The 19,574-nt window shown below is 46.0% G+C and overlaps 2 protein-coding genes and 1 non-coding gene across 3 annotated transcripts; all 3 read right to left on the bottom strand.

Moving 5' to 3' along the window:
- Positions 1–6,580: 6,580 nt before the first annotated feature.
- On the bottom strand, positions 6,581–6,653 carry TRNAE-CUC. Its single transcript has one exon. It is a non-coding gene; the product is annotated as a tRNA-Glu (tRNA).
- A 1,957-nt stretch (positions 6,654–8,610) lies between these two features.
- On the bottom strand, positions 8,611–9,758 carry LOC123412758 (cytosolic sulfotransferase 15-like). Its single transcript, XM_045105693.1, has one exon. The coding sequence runs from the start codon at positions 9,679–9,681 to the stop codon at positions 8,806–8,808; it is 876 nt and encodes a 291-aa protein (XP_044961628.1). The 5' UTR covers positions 9,682–9,758; the 3' UTR covers positions 8,611–8,805.
- A 902-nt stretch (positions 9,759–10,660) lies between these two features.
- On the bottom strand, positions 10,661–19,111 carry LOC123409327 (serrate RNA effector molecule-like). Its single transcript, XM_045102262.1, has 13 exons — positions 19,076–19,111; positions 18,138–18,619; positions 17,941–18,008; positions 17,616–17,670; positions 15,507–15,581; positions 15,339–15,413; positions 15,196–15,243; positions 14,941–15,009; positions 14,060–14,863; positions 13,916–13,964; positions 13,370–13,611; positions 13,092–13,286; positions 10,661–10,933 (listed from the first exon to the last, which is right to left on the bottom strand). Exons 1-13 carry the CDS (start codon positions 19,109–19,111, stop codon positions 10,873–10,875), a joined length of 2,259 nt encoding a protein of 752 aa, XP_044958197.1. The 3' UTR covers positions 10,661–10,872.
- Positions 19,112–19,574: the final 463 nt, after the last annotated feature.

Below are 19,574 nucleotides of genomic sequence, written 5' to 3'. Positions count from 1 at the left end.
TGCCGACGGCGATCACATCGACTTTGGAACCATTCCCCACGCGCATCGTCACCTCGTCCTTGGCCAGTCTCCGCTTATTCCGCAGTTCCTGCTTTGAGTTGCAAATGTGAGCAACAGCACCGGTATCAAATACCTAGGAGCTACTACGAGCGCTGGTAAGGTACACATCAATAACATGTATATCACATATACCTTTAACATTGCCGGCCTTCTTGTCCGCTAAGTATTTGGGGCAGTTCCGCTTCCAGTGACCTTTTCCCTTGCAATAGAAGCACTCAGTCTCAGGCTTGGGTCCATTCTTTTTCTTCTTCCCGGCATCTGGCTTACCGGGCGCGGCAACAGCTTTGCCATCTTTCTTGAAGTTCTTCTTACCCTTGCCTTTCTTGAAACTAGTGGTCTTGTTGACCATCAACACTTGATGCTCTTTCTTGATTTCTACTTCTGCAGACTTGAGCATCGAGTACAACTCGGGAATGGTCTTCTTCATCCATTGCATGTTGTAGTTAAGCACAAAGCCTTTGTAGCTTGGTGGGAGAGACTGGAGGATTCTGTCAATTATAGCATCATCCGGAAGTTCGACTCCAAGTGTAGTCAGACGACCGTGTAACCCAGACATTTTGAGTATGTGCTCACTGACAGAACTCTTCTCCTCCATCTTACAGCTAAAGAACTTGTCGGAGACTTCATATCTCTCGACACGGGCATGAGCTTGAAAAACTAGCTTCAGCTCCTGGAACATCTCATATACTCCGTGTTGCTCAAAACGCCTTTGGAGCCCCGTTTCTAAACTGTATAACATGCCACACCTAACCAGGGAGTAGTCATCACTCCGCGTTTGCCAGACGTTCAGAATGTCCTGGGCTGCTGCGGGAGCGGGAGGGTCACCTAGCGGCGCATCAAGGACATAAGCCTTTTTAGCTGCTTCAAGGATGAGCTTCAAGTTGCGAACCCAGTCCGCATAGTTGCTACCATCATCTTTCAGCGTGTTTTTCTCTAGGAATGTGTTGAAATTGAGGTTGACGTTGGCCATCTACAATATTTATAAAGACAACTTTTAGACTAAGTTCATGACAATTAAGTTCATTTAATCAAATTAAGTATGAACTCCCACTTAAATCGACATCCCTCTAGTCATCTAAGTGATACATGATCCATGTTGACTAACCCGTGTCCGATCATCACGTGAGACGGACTAGTCACAATGGTGAGCAACTTCATGCTGATCGTATTCAACCATACGACTCATGTTCGACCTTTCGGTCTCTTGTATTCGAGGTCATGTCTGTACATGCTAAGCTCGTCGAGTCAACCTAGGTGTTTTGCGTGTGTAAATCTGACTTACACCCGTTGTATGCGAACGTTAGAATCTATTACACCCGATCATCACGTGGTGCTTCGAGACAACGAACCTTCGCAACGGTGCACACTTAGGGGAATACGTCCTCGAAATTTTAAGAGGGATCATCTTATTATGCTACCGTCGTTCTAAGCAATAAGATGAAAAACATGATAAACATCACAATGCAATCATGTAGTGACATGATATGACCATTATCATCTTCGCCCTTTCGATCTCCATCTTCGGGCATCGCATGATCATCATCGTCACCGGCGTGACACCATGATCTCCATCATCATGATCTCCATCATCGTGTCTCCGTGAAGTCATCACGCCAACTACTACTATCACTACTACTATAGCTAACCGTTAGCAATGAAGTAAAAGTAGTAAGCACATGGCGTTGCATCTCATACAATAAACTAAGACAACTCCTATGGCTCCTGCTGGTTGTCATACTCATCGACATGCAAGTCGTGAAACCTATTACAATAACATGATCATCTCATATATCATACATGAAACATCACAACTTTGGCCATATCACATCACATGTCAAACCCTGCAAAAACAAGTTAGACGTCCTCTAATTGTTGTTGCAAGTTTTACGTGGCTGATTTGGGTTTCTAGCAAGAACGTATTCTTACCTACGTGACAGCCACAACGATGATATGCCAAAGCTATTTACCCTTCATAAGGACCCTTTTCATCAAATCCAATCCGACTAGAGTAGGAGAGACAGACACCCGCTAGCCACCTTTATGCACGGTGTGCATGTTTGTCGGTGGAACCAGTCTCACGTAAGCGTACGTGTAAAGTCGGTCCGGGCCGCTTCATCCCACAATACCGTCGGAAAAGAATAAGACTAGTAGCGGCAAGCAAATTGACAAATCATCTCCCACAACTTTTGTGTTCTACTCGTGCATAGAATCTACGCATAGAAAACCTGGCTCGGATGCCACTGTTGGGTAACGTAGCATAAATTTAAATTTTTCCTACGCATATTCAGATCTTACTATGGAGAGACCAGCAACGAGAGAGGGGTAAGAGCATCTTCATACCTTTGAAGATCGCTAAGCGGAAGCGTTTCTAGAACGCGGTTGATGGAGTCGTACTTGCAGCGATTCCGATCTAGTGCCGAACTACGGCACCTCCGCGTTCAACACACGTGCAGCCCGGTGACGTATCCCGCACCTTGATCCAGAAAGGAGGAGGGAGAGGTTGGGGAACAACTCCAGCAGCACGACGGTGTGGTGTCGATGGAGAGACGAGGCCTCCCGGCAGGGCTTCGCCAAGCACCGGCACAGAGGAGGAGGAAGAAGGGCAGGGCTACGCCGAGAGAGAGGCAAAAGTCTGTTCTCCAATGGCCAAAAGTGCCCACTATATATAGGGGGAGGGAGGGGCTGCGCCCCCTTGAGGGTTTCCCTCTCCTGGGGGGGGGGGGGCAGCCCTAGATGGGGCTGGTGCGGCGGCCAAGGGTGAGAGGAGGGGTGTGGCGCACCCCTGGTGGGCCTTAGGCCCACCTGGCTTAGGGTTTGCCCCCCCCCTTTTTCTCTCCCCACGCATTGGGCTGAGTGGGGAGGCGCACCAGCCCACCTAGGGGCTGGTTCCCTTCCCCACTTGGCCCACCTTACCTCCCAGGGTCATTGCCCCCCTTCGGTGGACCCCCGGGGCCACCTCCGGTGGTCCCGGTGGTCCCGGTACGTTATCGGTGATGCCCGAAACACTTCCGGTATCCGAAACCATCCGTCCTATATATCAATCTTTACCTACGGACCATTCCGGAGCTCCTCGTGACGTCCGGGATCTCATCTGGGACTCCGAACAACTTTCGGTAACCTCGTATAACAATTCCCTATAACCCTAGCGTCATCGAACCTTAAGTGTGTAGACCCTACGGGTTCGGGAGACAGGCAGACATGACCGAGACACATCTCTGGCCAATAACCATCAGCGGGGTCTGGATACCCATGGTGGCTCCCACTTGCTCCACGATGATCTCATCGGATGAACCACGATGTCAAGGATTCAATCAATCCCGTATACGATTCCCTTTGTCTGTCGGTATAGAACTTGCCCGAGATTTGATCGTCGGTATACCTATACCTTGTTCAATCTCGTTACCGGTAAGTCTCTTTACTCGTTCCGTAGCACGTCATCGTGTGACTAACTCCTTAGTCACATTGAGCTCATGATGATGTTCTACCGAGTGGGCCCAGAGATACCTCTCCGTCACACGGAGTGACAAATCCCGATCTCGATTCGTACCAACCCAACAGACACTTTCGGAGGTACCCGTAGTGCACCTTTATAGTCACCCAGTTACGTTGTGATGTTTGATACACCCAAAGCACTCCTACGGTATCCGGGAGTTGCACAATCTCACGGTCGAAGGAAAAGATACTTGACATTAGAAAAGCTTTAGCATACGAACAATACGATCTAGTGCTATGCTTAGGACTGGGTCTTGTCCATCACATCATTCTCCCAATGATGTGATCCCGTTATCAATGACATCTAATGCCCATGATCAGGAAACCATGATCATCTGTTTGACTAACGAGCTAGCCAACTAGAGGCTTGCTAGGGACACATTGTGATCTATTTATTCACACATGTATTACTGTTTCATGTTAATACAATTATAGCATGAACAATAAACGATTATCATGAACAAGGAAATATGATAATAACCATTTTATTATTGCCTCTAGGGCATATTTCCAACACCTTTATGCAATTAAACAAACCAAAGTTATGTAGGATTCAAGCGGGCATGACATGTAAATTTTGTAGTTTCTCTATTCAAACATTTTAAAAATCCTTTAATCAAAGAGGCCTTAAGAGAATCACTAGTCAAGGACCCCAGCTCGTCTGTTCTTGACCAATTTAGATCGGTATAATAGTTAAAGTGATGTGTATTAGTTGGATTCAACCTTGCATGTAATCTACTGCTGTGACCGAAGGTGAAAAGGGCTTGTATTAAATTATTGCCATCAAGGGTTAATATTTTTTTTAACAAAGGCTTAATATTTAGTCGAGCATTAAGTCCCCTGTTCATAACACTATGTCGCCTTGCCACTTCCTTCGTCACAGTTTAGAAGGCACTGTTAAATTTATGTGCATTTCCATAATAGATAAATTTAGGGCGCATTACATTTACTCCTAACAATTAATTAGTACTCCGTTATACTATTTCTATATGCATGCGTAATGTGAATGCTATTTTTCAGCCCATCTCACAGTCAATCAATAATCACCTAGATTTCACAGTTTTTCAAGCACGTCTTCTAAACCATGACAGAGGAAGTAAATGCAAGTACTCGTGTTTAAACTTAATGTCCAAATTATGCGGAGAGGATCTCGATTATTGGATGAGAGAGGATGTTTGTTTAATAGTTTTTGGGCGCAATACCTATATATGATCTTGCGCATTCATTAATTTGGCATGATCATCAATATTTATGGTTCAATTTTTACATGATAATGTTACTCACCACACTTTTATGCTTTGGAGAGTTAGACCAACTTCAACGCGCCAACTCATTTTGTCTGCTGCATCCGATGATGTGGCCCCAACGCCCCAACACAAACGGATAGATATCCGTTTTACTATCCGTTTTGTCCCATTTGAGGACCAAATTTAGGCTGGATTTGCGACCTCACGAACATGCAACGGACACCCGTGGCCTTCTCCCTGGCCCGGCTGTCAGTGGTACACATGATATTCTTCCCCACCAAGACATCCTGGCTTATTCGCCATCGCTGCCGTCACCTGACTTTCGGCCTCTTCGTCGCCACAACAGTCCCCCCTCGCCATCGCATCCATCGACGGCCCCATCGCTGCCTACTCAACCATCTTTGTGAACGCTTCTTGCCGCCAACGGAGTAGTACAAGGTCAGCCTACCCAGGAGCGTCGGTTGCCCTTGGCACAACGCCTATACATCTAAGGTCATCGTCGGAGGGCGCGTGCTTTGACCTCCCTATTGCCTCTGTTTTTGTTGACAGGTCAAGCACGAGCTTATTCACTGGTTGCGACTCGTCCACGCCTGCCTCCGTCGCCGCCCACAAGGTGTCTGACCATTTGAACGACCCGGTCAAGGGTCGTCCACCCCGCCTCCGTCCTGTGAGATACAAATTCATGACTCTAAAAGATCATGGCCATATGATGATGATATTATCCGAAGAATATCGTTTGAAGATGAGGATGTTGTGGTTGCTACTTTGGTTGTTAGTGAGCACATTGGTAGGGAGCGGGCAATGTTTAGGGAATTGATCCATGGCCATGCTACGGGGTTGAATCGTAAAAGGGAAAGCGGACATTTGATGATGTTGCAACTACATGCTTTGAAGACCACGAGAAACACCCACAATCAACATCAAGATTATGGTGTTCTATAATCCTCATTTGGTGCTAGCTATGTCCTTCCTATGATTATCTATAGCATCACGTACATACATACTCCCTCTGTCTCAAAAATTTTGTCTTAGATTTGTCTAGATATGAATGTATCTAGTCACGTTTTAGTATTTTGATACATTCATTTTTAGACAAAGTTAAAACAAGAATTTTAAAATGGAGGGACTACATACGAGGCTAAGCACTATGTCTGAAGTTGAAGTAAAAAGATTAAACAATCACATACTCACAGGACCACACAGCTTCAGGCGTCACGACGGATGGAGTAAATTTACGTAGGGGTTAGAGAATGGTCCGCGCCACACGATACTCGATACGGCTTATGGAGTCAAGAATACATCCAGATGCTTTTAAACGTTTTTTTTAAATAAAGAGTATCACATGAAAACACAACAGATGGTACCAAATTCCGGATAAGTGAGAAATCGAGGGCTACTATCAAATGAGAGAAACAGTATCCAAGGGTCAATAACTTTGATCAAACTTCAGACCACCACGGCTAGCACAAAAAGGACTAAGCATGCATAAAAACCCCATGGCTGAAAAACATCCAGATGCTTTTAAACGTTTTTTTTAAATAAAGAGTATCACATGAAAACACAACAGATGGTACCAAATTCCGGATAAGTGAGAAATCGAGGGCTACTATCAAATGAGAGAAACAGTATCCAAGGATCAATAACTTTGATCAAACTTCAGACCACCACGGCTAGCACAAAAAGGACTAAGCATGCATAAAAACCCCATGGCTGAAAAACAGGTATAAAGTAAGCTCAACAGGAGCAGCACAAGAAAAAGACTAAGCAAGAATAAAAAGAAATTCCGTCGCCGGGACTTGAACCCGGGTCTCTCGGGTGAGAGCCGAGTATCCTAACCACCTAGACTACGACGGATTGATGACTTGATTGGAATGTTACTCTATTAGTCTCATCGACACTAGACTAGAAGTCTCTGCAACAGACAAATAGTGCATCCAACTCCTGACCATGGAGGTAGGTCCCAAATCAGTTTCAGTAGCACGAGAGGCTGTTGAACTGGCCGTGTGAGATTTGGTCACGGCGACAGAGAGCACAAGAGGGGGAATGGGGAGGTCCAGGGCGATCCCTTGCTCATTTGTGGCACGCGGGTAAGATCCATGGCCCCTTTTGGTTAGTTTGGGACAACCCTCTATTAGCCTGACCCATATAGCTAATCACATATTGACATGTGCGCCACAACTTTAACAAAGCCAGTTAAAATAACTCTGAAGTTAAATGAGACAATGACATATGGGCCAGCCTCTCGCATGGGTTAGAGAGATATTTTTTGTTTTTGTTGTTGTGTGGGTCCGCATGTAATAGAGAGAGGTTCAGATATGTTTCATAGAAAAAGTGGGTAGAAACCAACTAAGAGCAGAAATGCAATTGTCCCATAGAAAAAGTGAACACAAAGCACATAGGGAAATTGCCACGGTTTCTCAAAAGATAAAACAAAACTAATAGTATCCATGGAAAAAACAAAACAAAAGCCTCTACAAAGTCATGACAAGTATATTGTACAAAAAAAATTAGGGATTTTTCAAGCTCCATAAGATAAATTTTGGCATTTAAGTCTAATATATTTGCATATATTTGCCACCATGGTAAATATATTATAAGTTCACAATAATTGGCATCATATCTACAATAAAAAAAGACATTTAAAGAGAATTTTCCACGATACGTACTATAAAAATGCGATGGTAAAAACAAAACAGCCATGGTCCAATTCAAAAAATAATTTGCAATGACACATTGCAAAACACAAGCAAGCATGAGGGTATTTGTATTAGTGGAATGGCAAAACAAGTCCTAAAAATGCCATGTAAGTAGATCAAATTTTCATAAAAATTGTCATGTCGTAACACAGATCTCTACGGGTGTGTTTGCTTTCGATCACGGGACGGAATGGAACGGGTCCATTCCGCCCCTTGGCCTCGTCCTCATATTTAGTTGGATCGGGGACAGGAACCAACTCGTGCTCCCGAACCGAATATATCGTCAATATGCGGAACGCGAGCGTTCCTTCAAATCGGAGGTATCACGCAGAACGGCCTCTCGCGAGGCACTTTCACCTCCTCCCCCGATGCTACCTCTCGCCGTCGGCCGCTCTCCTCCTTTGATCTGCACCACCGGCCGCTCCCCTCCTTCGATCAGCCCCACCGGCCCCTTCCCTCCTTTGATCCGCGTCCACGGCCGCTCCCTTCCTTCGATCTGCACCGTTGGCCCCTCCCCTCCTTCGATCCGCGCCGCCGGGCCCTCCCCTCCTTCGATCTGAGTCGTCAGACGCTCATCTCCTTCCCCCGTTCCGCATCTGCCCCTCTCCCTCGTCTCCTCAATCAGCTGCAGGGTAGTGTATGGATGGCCAGCAACCGTGAAGACGGGCACCGACATCCAACGTTCAGCCGGCAGCAGCGGGGCGACGGGTGATCGGCTCATGGTCGAGAACACGGGCAGCAGCGGGGCGACGGGTGATCGGCTCATGGCCGAGAACACGGGCGGCAGCGGGGCGGTCGCCGCACAGCTCATTCGTTGATATTGATGACAAATTTCGTTGTCAATTGGTACATGATTTGTCCTTGCCTTTTACAATTGTCTAAATTTGTGCATGTCTAAACTTGTTAGTAAATATATGATTGTGTATGTAGACTAATGATGTCATTTATTTGAAATATATGATTGTGTATGTAGACTAATGATGTCATTTATTTGGAATGATTGTGAAGCAAGTTACAAATTACTGATGATGAAACGACAAATAAAATGTGTTTTTGGAATTAATTTTTTTTTGCTGAAAATACAATCTATTGCATAGTTGACAGAAAAGCAAACACCAATTTAAACATTTTTCATTCCATTCCACTACATCAATCGAACATGGAAATGGAACCATTACATTCCACCTCATTGTTCATACCAAACACAGAGATGGAACCATTCCATTTCCGTGGAACGGAACCATGACATTCCATTACACTTCACTCCCGAATCAAACACACCCTACATCACGCACATGCTAGAACATGAGTCATGATCCTTGGAACTTGTCGGACACAATCTGGTCCATTTTATCTCCCATCTCCTTGCTCATGTGGTTCACCCAATCCCCAACCTTCCCTTTCCTAAACAGTGAAGAGGGGTCAATGACAAGCTCGCCTCCTGAATGCTCAACACGACCCGCCCGATTGGCGTCGATGTTGCTAAGTGATGTGAAGCCACATAAATCCGCAATTTGCTCCACGACTCCACCGTTTTCCTCCTCTTGGGTGAATGGGAAGCCAAGGAAGCTTGCTAGCTTCCTAATAACGTTGAGTGTGTCTGACCCAACGTCCTCGTACCTCAGAAACATAACTTCTTGTAGCCTGGCCAAGCTTTCTTTCCAGTACTCAAGATAGCGCTCCCAGAAAGGCCCGTAAGGGGGAGCACCCCTCACAAAGTATGGCGAATGCTTGAGAGCCATATCTAGTGACATAGCACCTTGGTTCACCCTCTTCTCAAAGTGCCACCTCGAGACAAAGGCATCTTTGGGGTCCCGGCAAACGCACACGATCCGGCAGCCGAGGGTGGAAACTGCCTGTGGGAGCAGGGAGAGCTGCAGGTAGGTGGAGAGCAGCCGTGGGGAGGGTAGCTCCTCGGCACCGTCGAGGCCACCCGGCCATAGTTGGACGAAAGGCACAACCTCATGCGGGCGGCGCACGAGAAGTGGGTGGTCGGTTAAGCTGTAGTGTGACCTGTTTACGATGGCAAACTTTAGGGCCTTGAGCGAGGTGTTGCCGCATTTCGTGTGCGTGGCGAGGATGATGCCGTCCGAATGGGGCTTGAGCTTGTGTGGGAGAGCTATGGAATCCCTGAGGGAATTCGCTTGATCCAGCATTTGTTGTAGAGGACGAGTAGTGTCGACCATCCTTCTCTTGTTTGGAAGTGTTGCTATGAGATTTTCGGTGTGGCTATTGAATGGCACGACGGTGAGTTGCCCAACTCTCTGTGGTCTCATAGCGGTGTGCCATGGATGAGGTGAAGGTGTGCGTCCGAGTGTATGTCAGGTATCATATAGTGTGCACACAACATCTGCTATCCCACAAAAGAAAAGGACAAGCAGCATCTGCCAACAACTCACCAACCAAGCCCCACAAAAGGAAAAGACAAGCATCATCTGTTCATACCAGCCAAGTGGTCCATTACTTCATAATATCCTCCCTGACGGACAATTTTTCTGTTTTGACCTATGGGGCAAAGAAAATTCAAATTTGACCTTGCTTTAAAAAAAACCTGATCTCCTCTTTTCCTGACACCAACATCCCTGACGTCTGGTTCGCATGCGAGACGCCAACGTCCCTAACGTCCGGTACAGACCTACATGACTGGCTGACCTGCTGAGTTTCTGACGTGCCATGGTACCAAATGCCAGAGACCCTGACGTCTGGTCCATGACCAGACACCAAAAACCTTGGCGTTTGATAACAGATCACACACACACAAAAAAATATGCGCCACGTCATCCAGACGCCAGGGTCCTTAGCGTCTAGTACCATGCCACATGAGAAACTTAGCAGGCCAACCGGTCATGCCACCCTGTACCAAACGGCAGGGACATTGACGTCTCACATGCAAACCAGACGCCAGGGATGTTGGTCAGGAAAAGAGGTTAGATTGGAAATATTTTTGAAAACAAGGTCAAATCTGGATTTTCTTTGCCCCATAGGTCAAAACAGAAAAATTGTCCCTCCCTGGCAGCTCGCGTCTGTTTCAAATCCACGAAAATGTTTTCTTACATGTGAGCATCTCACATCTTGAAACAAAGCCATATGTACATGTGCAAAAGAAAAAAAAAGATTTTTCAAAAACAACACGTCTCATGGAGCCCAATCTCCAAAACGAATTCATTTACGTACAACGTCAAATTATTAAATACCGTCTCAAAAGACAAAGAATGTTGTTTCAAATAGACGTTCAATCCTTTTCTGTGACTGCATAATAGTAGCAAATATCAAGTTCCAGCCATTTAAGCTAAATCTGACAACACATTACAGGCGTCCTCAAAAAATAGCACATCTTCCTCCTATGCCTCTGTATTGCCTGTATGACAGGACACAGCCTACAAACTTCTGTAGTCAAGAACAGTAACTTCCTCGTCAGGGGCATCGAGATCATTATAGCTGCAACCAAACGAGGACCGAGATGAGTTAACAGGACAGCAAATGATAAGATAGAGTGGAGCGGCATGATCAAATTCAAAAACCGAGACAGACTATACAATAACATAAAACAATACTTGCTATACAGCAACATAAAAGAAAGAGATAAACACAATATCAATCATAGAACTCTTGCGAGATGAGCACATTGGTCACCCTTCTCTTAAAATGTAACGGGTCACAACACTCAGTTTTATGAGCAAACTGCTCACTCGGCCGTTTCCAACCATAATGGGCGCCACATGGCATGCTGACTCAGCATTGTCCCCACAGCTGCCGCATGCGTACAATATCAATGGTGGTTTCTTTACAAGCAAGATCCTGGAAAGATTAACATAGAACAGGTCATGGCTGCGACAGTTTAACACTAAATTGGGCCCAGGGGGCATCCTCCTACCGACCATGCGCAGTCCGGACCCACCTACCTCTGACAGCCCGCTTAAACGCCGGTGATGACCATGGCACGGCGGCGACCCACATGATGGCGCAGAAAGGAGCTAGGGCGTGTTGGCTATGCAGAAGTGATTCTGCACGGACCTGGGTGGTGGAAGAGTGCGGGCTGGCGGAGCTATGCTGGCAGCGAGCTCGACTGCTCTAGCAGCGGCTGCGGCTACACTGGGGTGTAGGTGGGACAGAGAGGACAGAATAGAGGCAAAAGAGGTGCACCAGCTCCAGAGACTCACCTAGATCATGCGTGAGCGGGCGGGTGATAGCGGAGCTCGACGGTGAGGCAGAGAAGACGAAGGTGGCACAGATAATACACATACTCTGGGTTCGATTCCTTTGGCAGCAATTAACAGGGGATCACGGCAAAGCCGAAAGACTAGACGGTGAGGCATGGAGTGGTCGTTGGCCGCACGTGCGACAAACGATGTCGACGACAACACACATTGGATGCCGATAGCATGCATCGTGGAAGCCGCGAGCTCCGTGGATGCCGGCGACCGTGATGTTGTGGTTATTACTGTTCGGCCATGGCATTCCTCACAACGTGAATGCTGGTTCCTGGACGCCGCTAGCATGAATGCAAGTGCATGCGTGTCTTGGCAACGCCATTTCTCACAACGTGAGAGCTGGTGCCTGAGCGGCACGGCTGTTCTTGTGAGATGCCGCAGGGGAGGCATGCGTGCTCGGTTGGTGGTGCTTGGTTGGTGGTCGGCGAATCATGTGCTCCTGTTCCTGGACGGCGGCAACTATCGTATGCTCAGCAGGACGGTGCCCGGGAGGCACATCTGGTCCGGTTCATTGGCGACAAGTTCATCCTGGTCTGCGCAGGAGGAATAGGAGTCTCGTGCGCGTGGGATGGAGCTGGTTCTGTTGCCGCCATCCGTGCGGTCAACGTCATCGATTTCCTCATCAGCGAACTACTAATTCCCGCTGGTCGAGATGAACAGGAAGCGGCAGCATCATCTGGTCCCTCCGGATCCAGGGCCAATCGGTCAAGTCTGGCGTATTTAGCTTTGGGATTGCGTTCCTGGAGGTGGCCACCGCGCCCACCGGACGCCAAACGGTCCCGACGACCAAATCTTCATGCTTGATCAGGTGCGGCGGCGAATGGTGCGCTGTCCGACGAGGGGGTGTTGCTCAAAGCCGGTAAACGTAAACTGCTGGAAGTTACAAGATCGCTGGGGCGCTTGCGTGTGCCGAGTTGTACCTAGCCTTCTTGCAAAAAAAATCTTGCCAGGGTCCAAACCGATGCTCCACATCTTTCTAGTGTCTGGCTTGCAAAAAATCCAGCCCACATATATGCCGCGGGTGTGGCCCCATGCTGAGTCATCATGCCAAGTCAGCGGCCATTATGCCCAGTTATGGCGGAGTGAGCAGTTTGCTCATAAAACTGAGTGTTGTGATCGGTTTATCACATTTTGAGAGAAGAGTGACCAATGCGCTCATCTCGCGAGAGTTCAATTATCAATGGTGTGTCTATCTCTAAAAGAAATGTTATCATAAAACTTTAAGCCCCGCAAGTAAGATAAATTAAATGCTACTAAAACATAACTTGTTTTACATTGAAGGAAGTATAGCAACATGGTATTTGATTGCTGGTAATAGTTCATATCTAGAGCAAACAAATATAACGAGACGATTAAATTTAGCATTATCCTAACTAACTACTAACCTTCGCAGACGTCGAGGATCACGATGGAAAGATGGTGGCATGGCTATAATTGGTGTTGGGCCCCCGCCCATCATCGATCCAAGCACTCCTGAGTTGCCATGAGGTCCGCCATTTGGTTCGAATGCGGAAGGTCCTTGCTCTCTCAGCATATGCATGGCTATTTCTGGAGGTGCAGGAACAAATGGTCCCAATGGACTGAAAACAAAAGCACCCGCACCATTTAGCAGGCTACAAAGCTTCTATTGAGGGTATATTGAAATTCATAGCTTTTCACATACCCAGCACCGGGAACAGGCATCAATATCGGTGGAGCAGGGAATTCAGCCGAAAAAGGAGCATTGGAGCCTCTTCCACGGAAGGAATCAAACATCTGATCGTCAGGTCCATCACGGCTTGGAGAGCCATCACCTCTACCATGTCTGCCTCCATCTTTATCTGCCCTATCATATTCTCTGCGATTGCCACGGTCATATCTCAGACGACTATCCATACCATTGTCAGATCTCCGCCTTGATTTGTCCTGCAAATCGGAAGTAGGGTTGTTTTATCAACATTGTCCAGTGCACATTTCAATAGATGTTCATGCAGTGTTATTCTGTACACTAACTAGTAACCACAAAGGCAAAAGACATACAAAATATACCCTCAACAGAAAAAGAGCATTAGTGCAGACTAATATAAACCACAGAAGACCAAGCTTCGACTATAACTAAAACCACAAGAATAGAGCAAATACATAAAACTTGTAAAAAGTATGTAGCACTTGCAGGTTATGTTATTTTATATTTTTATTTAATCATGCAAATGGAGTATGTGATTCTTACTGCTGCAGATTGCTGCATAACTGGTGTTCCACCTGGTGCATTAGGGTCACTGTTCATAAAGAAAAAACTTCATAAGCATCACCACCTATAAAAACATTGATGGTACTGTTCTATAGATTGAAATACAAGATTGCAGGAACATACTTCATGTAATTTTCGAAATAAATATCCTCCCGGAGTTTTGAAGTAACTTCTAACACAAGCTCTGGATGCTTGAGCCGCAAATGCTTGTAAACAAACTCAGGAGCATGGAAAAGTTTTGTACAGCCCTTGGCTCCACAGCCATATTTCCATCCATACTTCTCATCCCTTATTTTCCTGACATGAGGTTCAAGGACTTCAGCAGCTGCTGCATCAATTTTATCCTTGGCCGTTAATATAACCATGGGATCTTGACCAGTCAACCTTTCCTGCCAGCAAGTATCCAACTTCTTCTCCCAATCAGCAGCATTGATATTAGTTGCACTAGAAGTCTTATTATCAGTTCTCACATGACGAAGGCCTTTTGCCTCGTTCGTCTCGGATATGCCATAGTAATCAACTCCATGGATACGCCATAAATATGTAAGAAGGGTGTCAAGGAGCTCAACACCTTCAAGGCCCTTGACAGTCGTTAAGCCTCGGACTATAACTATAGGACCCATAGATCCCATATGTGATTTGTCTACATCTGACTTCTCATGATCACCACTTGACAAGACATTTCCCTGAATACCCTTCTCGGTGTCCAGCTTACGGACAAGACCTAGGGTTCGTTCTATGTCAGTTTGAATTCGTCGAGGTTCAGAGCTGACAGGATGAGCCTTAGGAGCAGCAGAAAGAGGATCTGTTTCTTTTGAAGAACCTCTGCTTTGTTTTCTTCTTTTGTCACCATCTGCATCATCCTCAGAGTTTCCATCATTGCCATTTTCTGATCTATTTGCTGCAGATGCAATTATTCCAGGGCCACTGTTCAGAAGAATATCAAGTTATCAACACAAAATCCAAAAGAGCACCATAACACAAACTGTAGGAAAATTACTCACAGGTCCAGAGTTCCATTTTGCAAATCAAGAAAGAAGTCCTTAGCAACTACTTTACAACGCTCATTCCTCCTGCATAAGCAAATCAAATCAGACCAATACTAGCAATCGAACAACGATACAAAATGCATTAAAAAGAACTGTAAAAAAAAACTCTATTCGCAAAGAGATTTTACAACCAAAACACTTTCCAAGGTCATCAGTATGACAAAGATAAAAATACTAACAGAAAAGGATTAACATGGTATGTAACTCCACCTTTCAATAACAGATAATAAGTTGGTTGGATGGTACTTGTCTTTCAACCTGCAAGTGAAAAAATTGAATTGGACAGTTAACTGGGCTATATGTATTCCTGCTGAGGGAGGTTAGCACATGGAATTACATCATTTTAAGCATACCAGTCCTCATTCTTGTGGAGATCAAAATAAGCACGTTTCTGGGTAGTGATGTACTCCGTCTTGTACTCTTGGTACCTTGTTGACAAGCACAATAGTAAGTAAGAACAAAGAACATGGTACCAGAGATATAATTGAAAATATTCTTCCACTAATGACAGTAATGATTACCGGCTCTCAGCTTCAGCTGGTGATACATCATCCTCAAGAACTTGAATGAACTGTTTGTAGGTCATTAAGCCTTCCCTGGTAAGATGCATAATCATATAAGAATAGATAAATATGCCTCTGAAAACTGAGTTGCTTGATTTGATGTCCGAGCCATCCCCCATTTGTGTTTTATTACATGCTTACATAAAATTGCTGCTCACAAGAATGTTCAATTCAGATTTGTCAACAAAGTATATTGAACAGATATAATTTGTTCTCAAAGACAAAAGAAAACCAAACAAGAGTTATGTTACCAACTAGCGAACATATACCGCCTCCGTTCACAAATATAAGATGTTTTGGATATTTCAATATGGGCTACATAGTACATACACACTGAAACGAGTGAAGAAATACACTAAAACATGTCTATATACACCCGATTAAGAAAAAAAAGTTAGAACATCTTATATTTGTGAACAGAGGGAGTATTATACAATAGTAACCTGTTCCAACTTCCCATGATCCTGCCAAATACTTCACATATCTGATAAACATATTAAACAAGATCTTTTCGATAGAACTACCAATAGACAAAAATCTTTAGCAGGCAAAAAGAACTTCAGGAGAAATCATGAATCAGACATAAGGAAAAGACAAAGGGGTGAATGGACATTTTCATATTTCTAAGTGATGCAATCGTTTCATTTGTGGGTAACAAAATTCCGAGTTATGTCTTGCAGTTGTTTTATTTGGGTATAAGTATAACAAACTTATGTAACTCCATTAGATGGCAATTTAAGAACTACAGGGAGCAAAGTTGTGGGACACAGCAACACAATCTAGTTTCTCCTTCTATAGATCTCAACTCCAATAATCAAATCCAAAAAATGACCCACAGGTTTGTTGACGCATCAACATACAATAGCACAGAAAGAACGACAGAACATTCAACTGATAAGTTAAAGTTAGACCATGTAGATATATATCACTAATACCAGTACATAATAGACTTGGACCATCTAACCTTCTAATGCATAGTCAAAACCTCTACTATCAAGAATTCTTATTTCCACATCCATATATTCAAATTTCTATATACTCCAACGTGTCGTGTGTTCTTGAGAAATCAGGGATGGTATCATGCTATATCAATTAACAAGTACACTTTCAAAATACGGTGCCAAAACATGACTTGTGTTCTGCGCAATAAAATACTAACTGATGCAGTTTGAATGACACACTATCCACCACACTAACTGCACCAAATTGCATGTTCACACCAGGTGGAAAAAAATATGATTTAACTCGACTACTACAAACAAAATGAGCCATCCATTCATGTCCCTCTTCTGAACAAGTACCAATCAATAAAGGAACTTATTGCAGATATGATGAAAATGGCAAAGATGAATACGTTGAAAAAAAGGATTAGTGTAAATCGTGTAGCATGAATATCAATGCAAATAAGCAAGAAAACTAAAATAGTTCACAACTGCATATATCTCATGTTTTTACATGGAATTTTTAATGTAAATTTGTGCTCAATATAGTAGCATGCACATCAAAATAGTGGACTATAACATGCAAACAATAAAATAACCAGCAAAGTTGCACCTTGTGTTTATTGTTTTGATAAAAAAGTCGCTCAGAAATAATACAAATAAAGCCAATGCCCACACTGCCTGTTGTTAACAGATAAAGAATATTCTCATCAGATTCTCCATTTGACTGTATCCAAAACATTCACTAATCCTGCCTTCGAGAGTTTAGCTGCTATATTACTGGGAGAGGGCCTTTTGTGGTGGTAGTAGAACTGACTGTATAAAGAGCACAAGGCTTGCTGGTGGCTAATAAGAATAATGAGGAATCGATGATCCAACATGCATAGAGCCAAGGACCAGTTCGCTTTCGAAAATCAAATATGGAGAATTTCTGAGAAGATTCTCTATCTGTTAGCTGCGGCTAAGAGCATAGCAGAAGGCTTAATTTGCATATTGTTTTACAATACTGACGATTCCTACATATTTATAGTGACCAGGAGAAAAAATAAGAGTGTTTAGTGACCCAAAAGACTAATCATAACAAGGAAATAAACATGTAGATGTAGGTAATTATATACATATATACCTTTGGGTATTCCCAGGACCATCATTCTGTGCCCCAAATCTAGAATCAGGCCAATCTGGATATCATAATTGAGTTGTCATCAGATTTTTCACTGAATGAACAAGGAGTTTAAAAAGAAACAATGAATCATGATAACAAATTGGTAGATGGATATGGTCAGGTCGTCAAATTTCGAACTGCGACTAAGAGCAACCCTAGGATGAAAGCTAATGGTGCAGCCGAGCACTCATAAACTTTTCCCAATGATGGTTCGATTTTCCGTATACTTACTTTTGGAGACTGATCGATAGGACTGAATTCTCAATGAAGAAGGGCAAATCCTCACCTGAAGCACGATGCCTGCCGTGGTGCCGGTCATCGTCGTACCCACCTCTGCCTCCGCCACGGTCGTACCTGCAGAAGCAACACCATGAAACCTTATGACCCCTCCTGGGAGCTAACCATACATCCAGTACAGCAGGCTTGATCAGCGACCGAGCTGAGGACGCCCAGAGTCACACCCTCCTGGTGTGGTGTCCGTACCGTGGTGGGGGGCTGCCGCGGCCTCCTCGGCGGTCGTACCCGTCGTCCCGCCTGGACCGCTTGAAGGGCGGCGACGGGGACCTCCTGGACGGCGGCGAGTGGCGTCGGCGCGGCGGGGGGCTGCGCGAGCCGCGGCGGTCGCGGTCGCGGATGCGCTCGGGGCGCGAGGAGCCGATGGGCGGCGGTGGCGGCAGGGAGGGCCGCGGGGGCGAGCGGCTCCGCTTGCGGGTGGGCGGGGGCCCGCCGGGCGGCGGGGGCGGGGGCGGGGGCAGCGGCACGGGGCGGTCCTCGGGGCTGTCGGGCGGCGGAGGCAGCGGGCGGGGCGCAGCGGGGCTGGGGTCCACGACGTCCGCCATTGGAGGGGCGCTTGGCGGCGGGGCAGCTAGGGTTTGCAAGCCGAGGAGGAGTGGAGCGGCTGGGGATGGAGCCGAGGGAGGCCGAGACGGACAGGTAGGAGGCCGCGGCGCACGAAAGTTTGGTAACTATAACGGGTACGGTCGGGTCGGGCTGGAATCGCGAACGGGTTTTCCAGTACTCGGGTTCGGATCGTATTTTCTCTTTCGTAACTGTTAGAGCATGTCTAGCAGACCCCCTATAATGCTTTTGATTCATAAAAATAACTGTTAAAATATAAGTCGGTGTGAAAAATATTGTTCGATCAGATCCTTAAACGCGTCTGATCCGTAAAAAAATTTGAGGGGCACGGTAAAAGTTCGTTGTCAACCTTTATATTTACGGGGTGGGTGGCTGATCCGAGCTCGCCTTCTGTCCGCAACGAGATTTTGGCACGAGGGAAATTTCCGCGCAGTCGTTCCCCGCTCCCCCCCTTTCTCGGCAGCCATTGCCCCACCACCTCGCTCTCCAGACCATCTTCCCCGCCATTCTTCGTTACCATGGAAGCCTCCCAGCCGTCTCACGTCAACGGGAAGGTCACGCACGTGCAATCCCCTCCGGTGGATCTCGTCGTCGGTCATGTCGCCCCCGTCGTCGCCCAAGGCACCAACGCGCCTGCCCGCAATCGATAGGGCAACGTTGTCGTGCAGGGCGGCAATCTGGCTAGCCCCGTCGGAAAGGCACGTGCATCGGGCGTCGTCGCTGATGTGCGATCTGCCCGGCCGTCGACGGAGAAGATGACCAAGGTTTTTGGCGTGAAGCGAAAGAAGGTTCCTATGAAAAGGTCGGCGCCTTCGTCCACTCCCTTCGCCCCGATGATGCCTTTCAACGGCGCTACTTCCATCGCAGGCGAGGTGTTCGATTAAATGATTGGAAGGTATGCATCTTCTCTCCCTTGTTCTTGCTTCGCTTTTCGCCATTGTGGTACCTCATGACTTGATGTCACTCAGTGTAGCGGTGGTTCGAACAATGCCGTTGCCGAGTTTGTGAATTTGTTGGACACCACCGTCGTCGACATCGATCAAACCCCGATCCCTGGTTTCG

Source organism: Hordeum vulgare, chromosome 7H (assembly GCF_904849725.1).
Source record: "Hordeum vulgare subsp. vulgare chromosome 7H, MorexV3_pseudomolecules_assembly, whole genome shotgun sequence".
NCBI classification, from domain to species: Eukaryota; Viridiplantae; Streptophyta; class Magnoliopsida; order Poales; family Poaceae; genus Hordeum; species Hordeum vulgare.
This window is presented reverse-complemented; position numbering and strand designations above follow the sequence as displayed.

Excerpts from the sequence above, each read along its gene's own strand:
- LOC123409327 (XM_045102262.1), bottom strand. The coding sequence starts at position 19,111 with ATGACCGACGACGAGATCCACCGGAGGGGATTGCAC. Across the intron at positions 18,009-18,137 it reads CGCGGCAGCCCCCCACCACG|GTACGACCGTGGCGGAGGCA; the intron begins GTACGGACACCA and ends TTGCTTCTGCAG. Across the intron at positions 13,287-13,369 it reads ATGCCTGTTCCCGGTGCTGG|TCCATTGGGACCATTTGTTC; the intron begins GTATGTGAAAAG and ends TTTTGTTTTCAG.
- LOC123412758 (XM_045105693.1), bottom strand. The coding sequence starts at position 9,681 with ATGGTCGACACTACTCGTCCTCTACAACAAATGCTGGATCAAGCGAAT.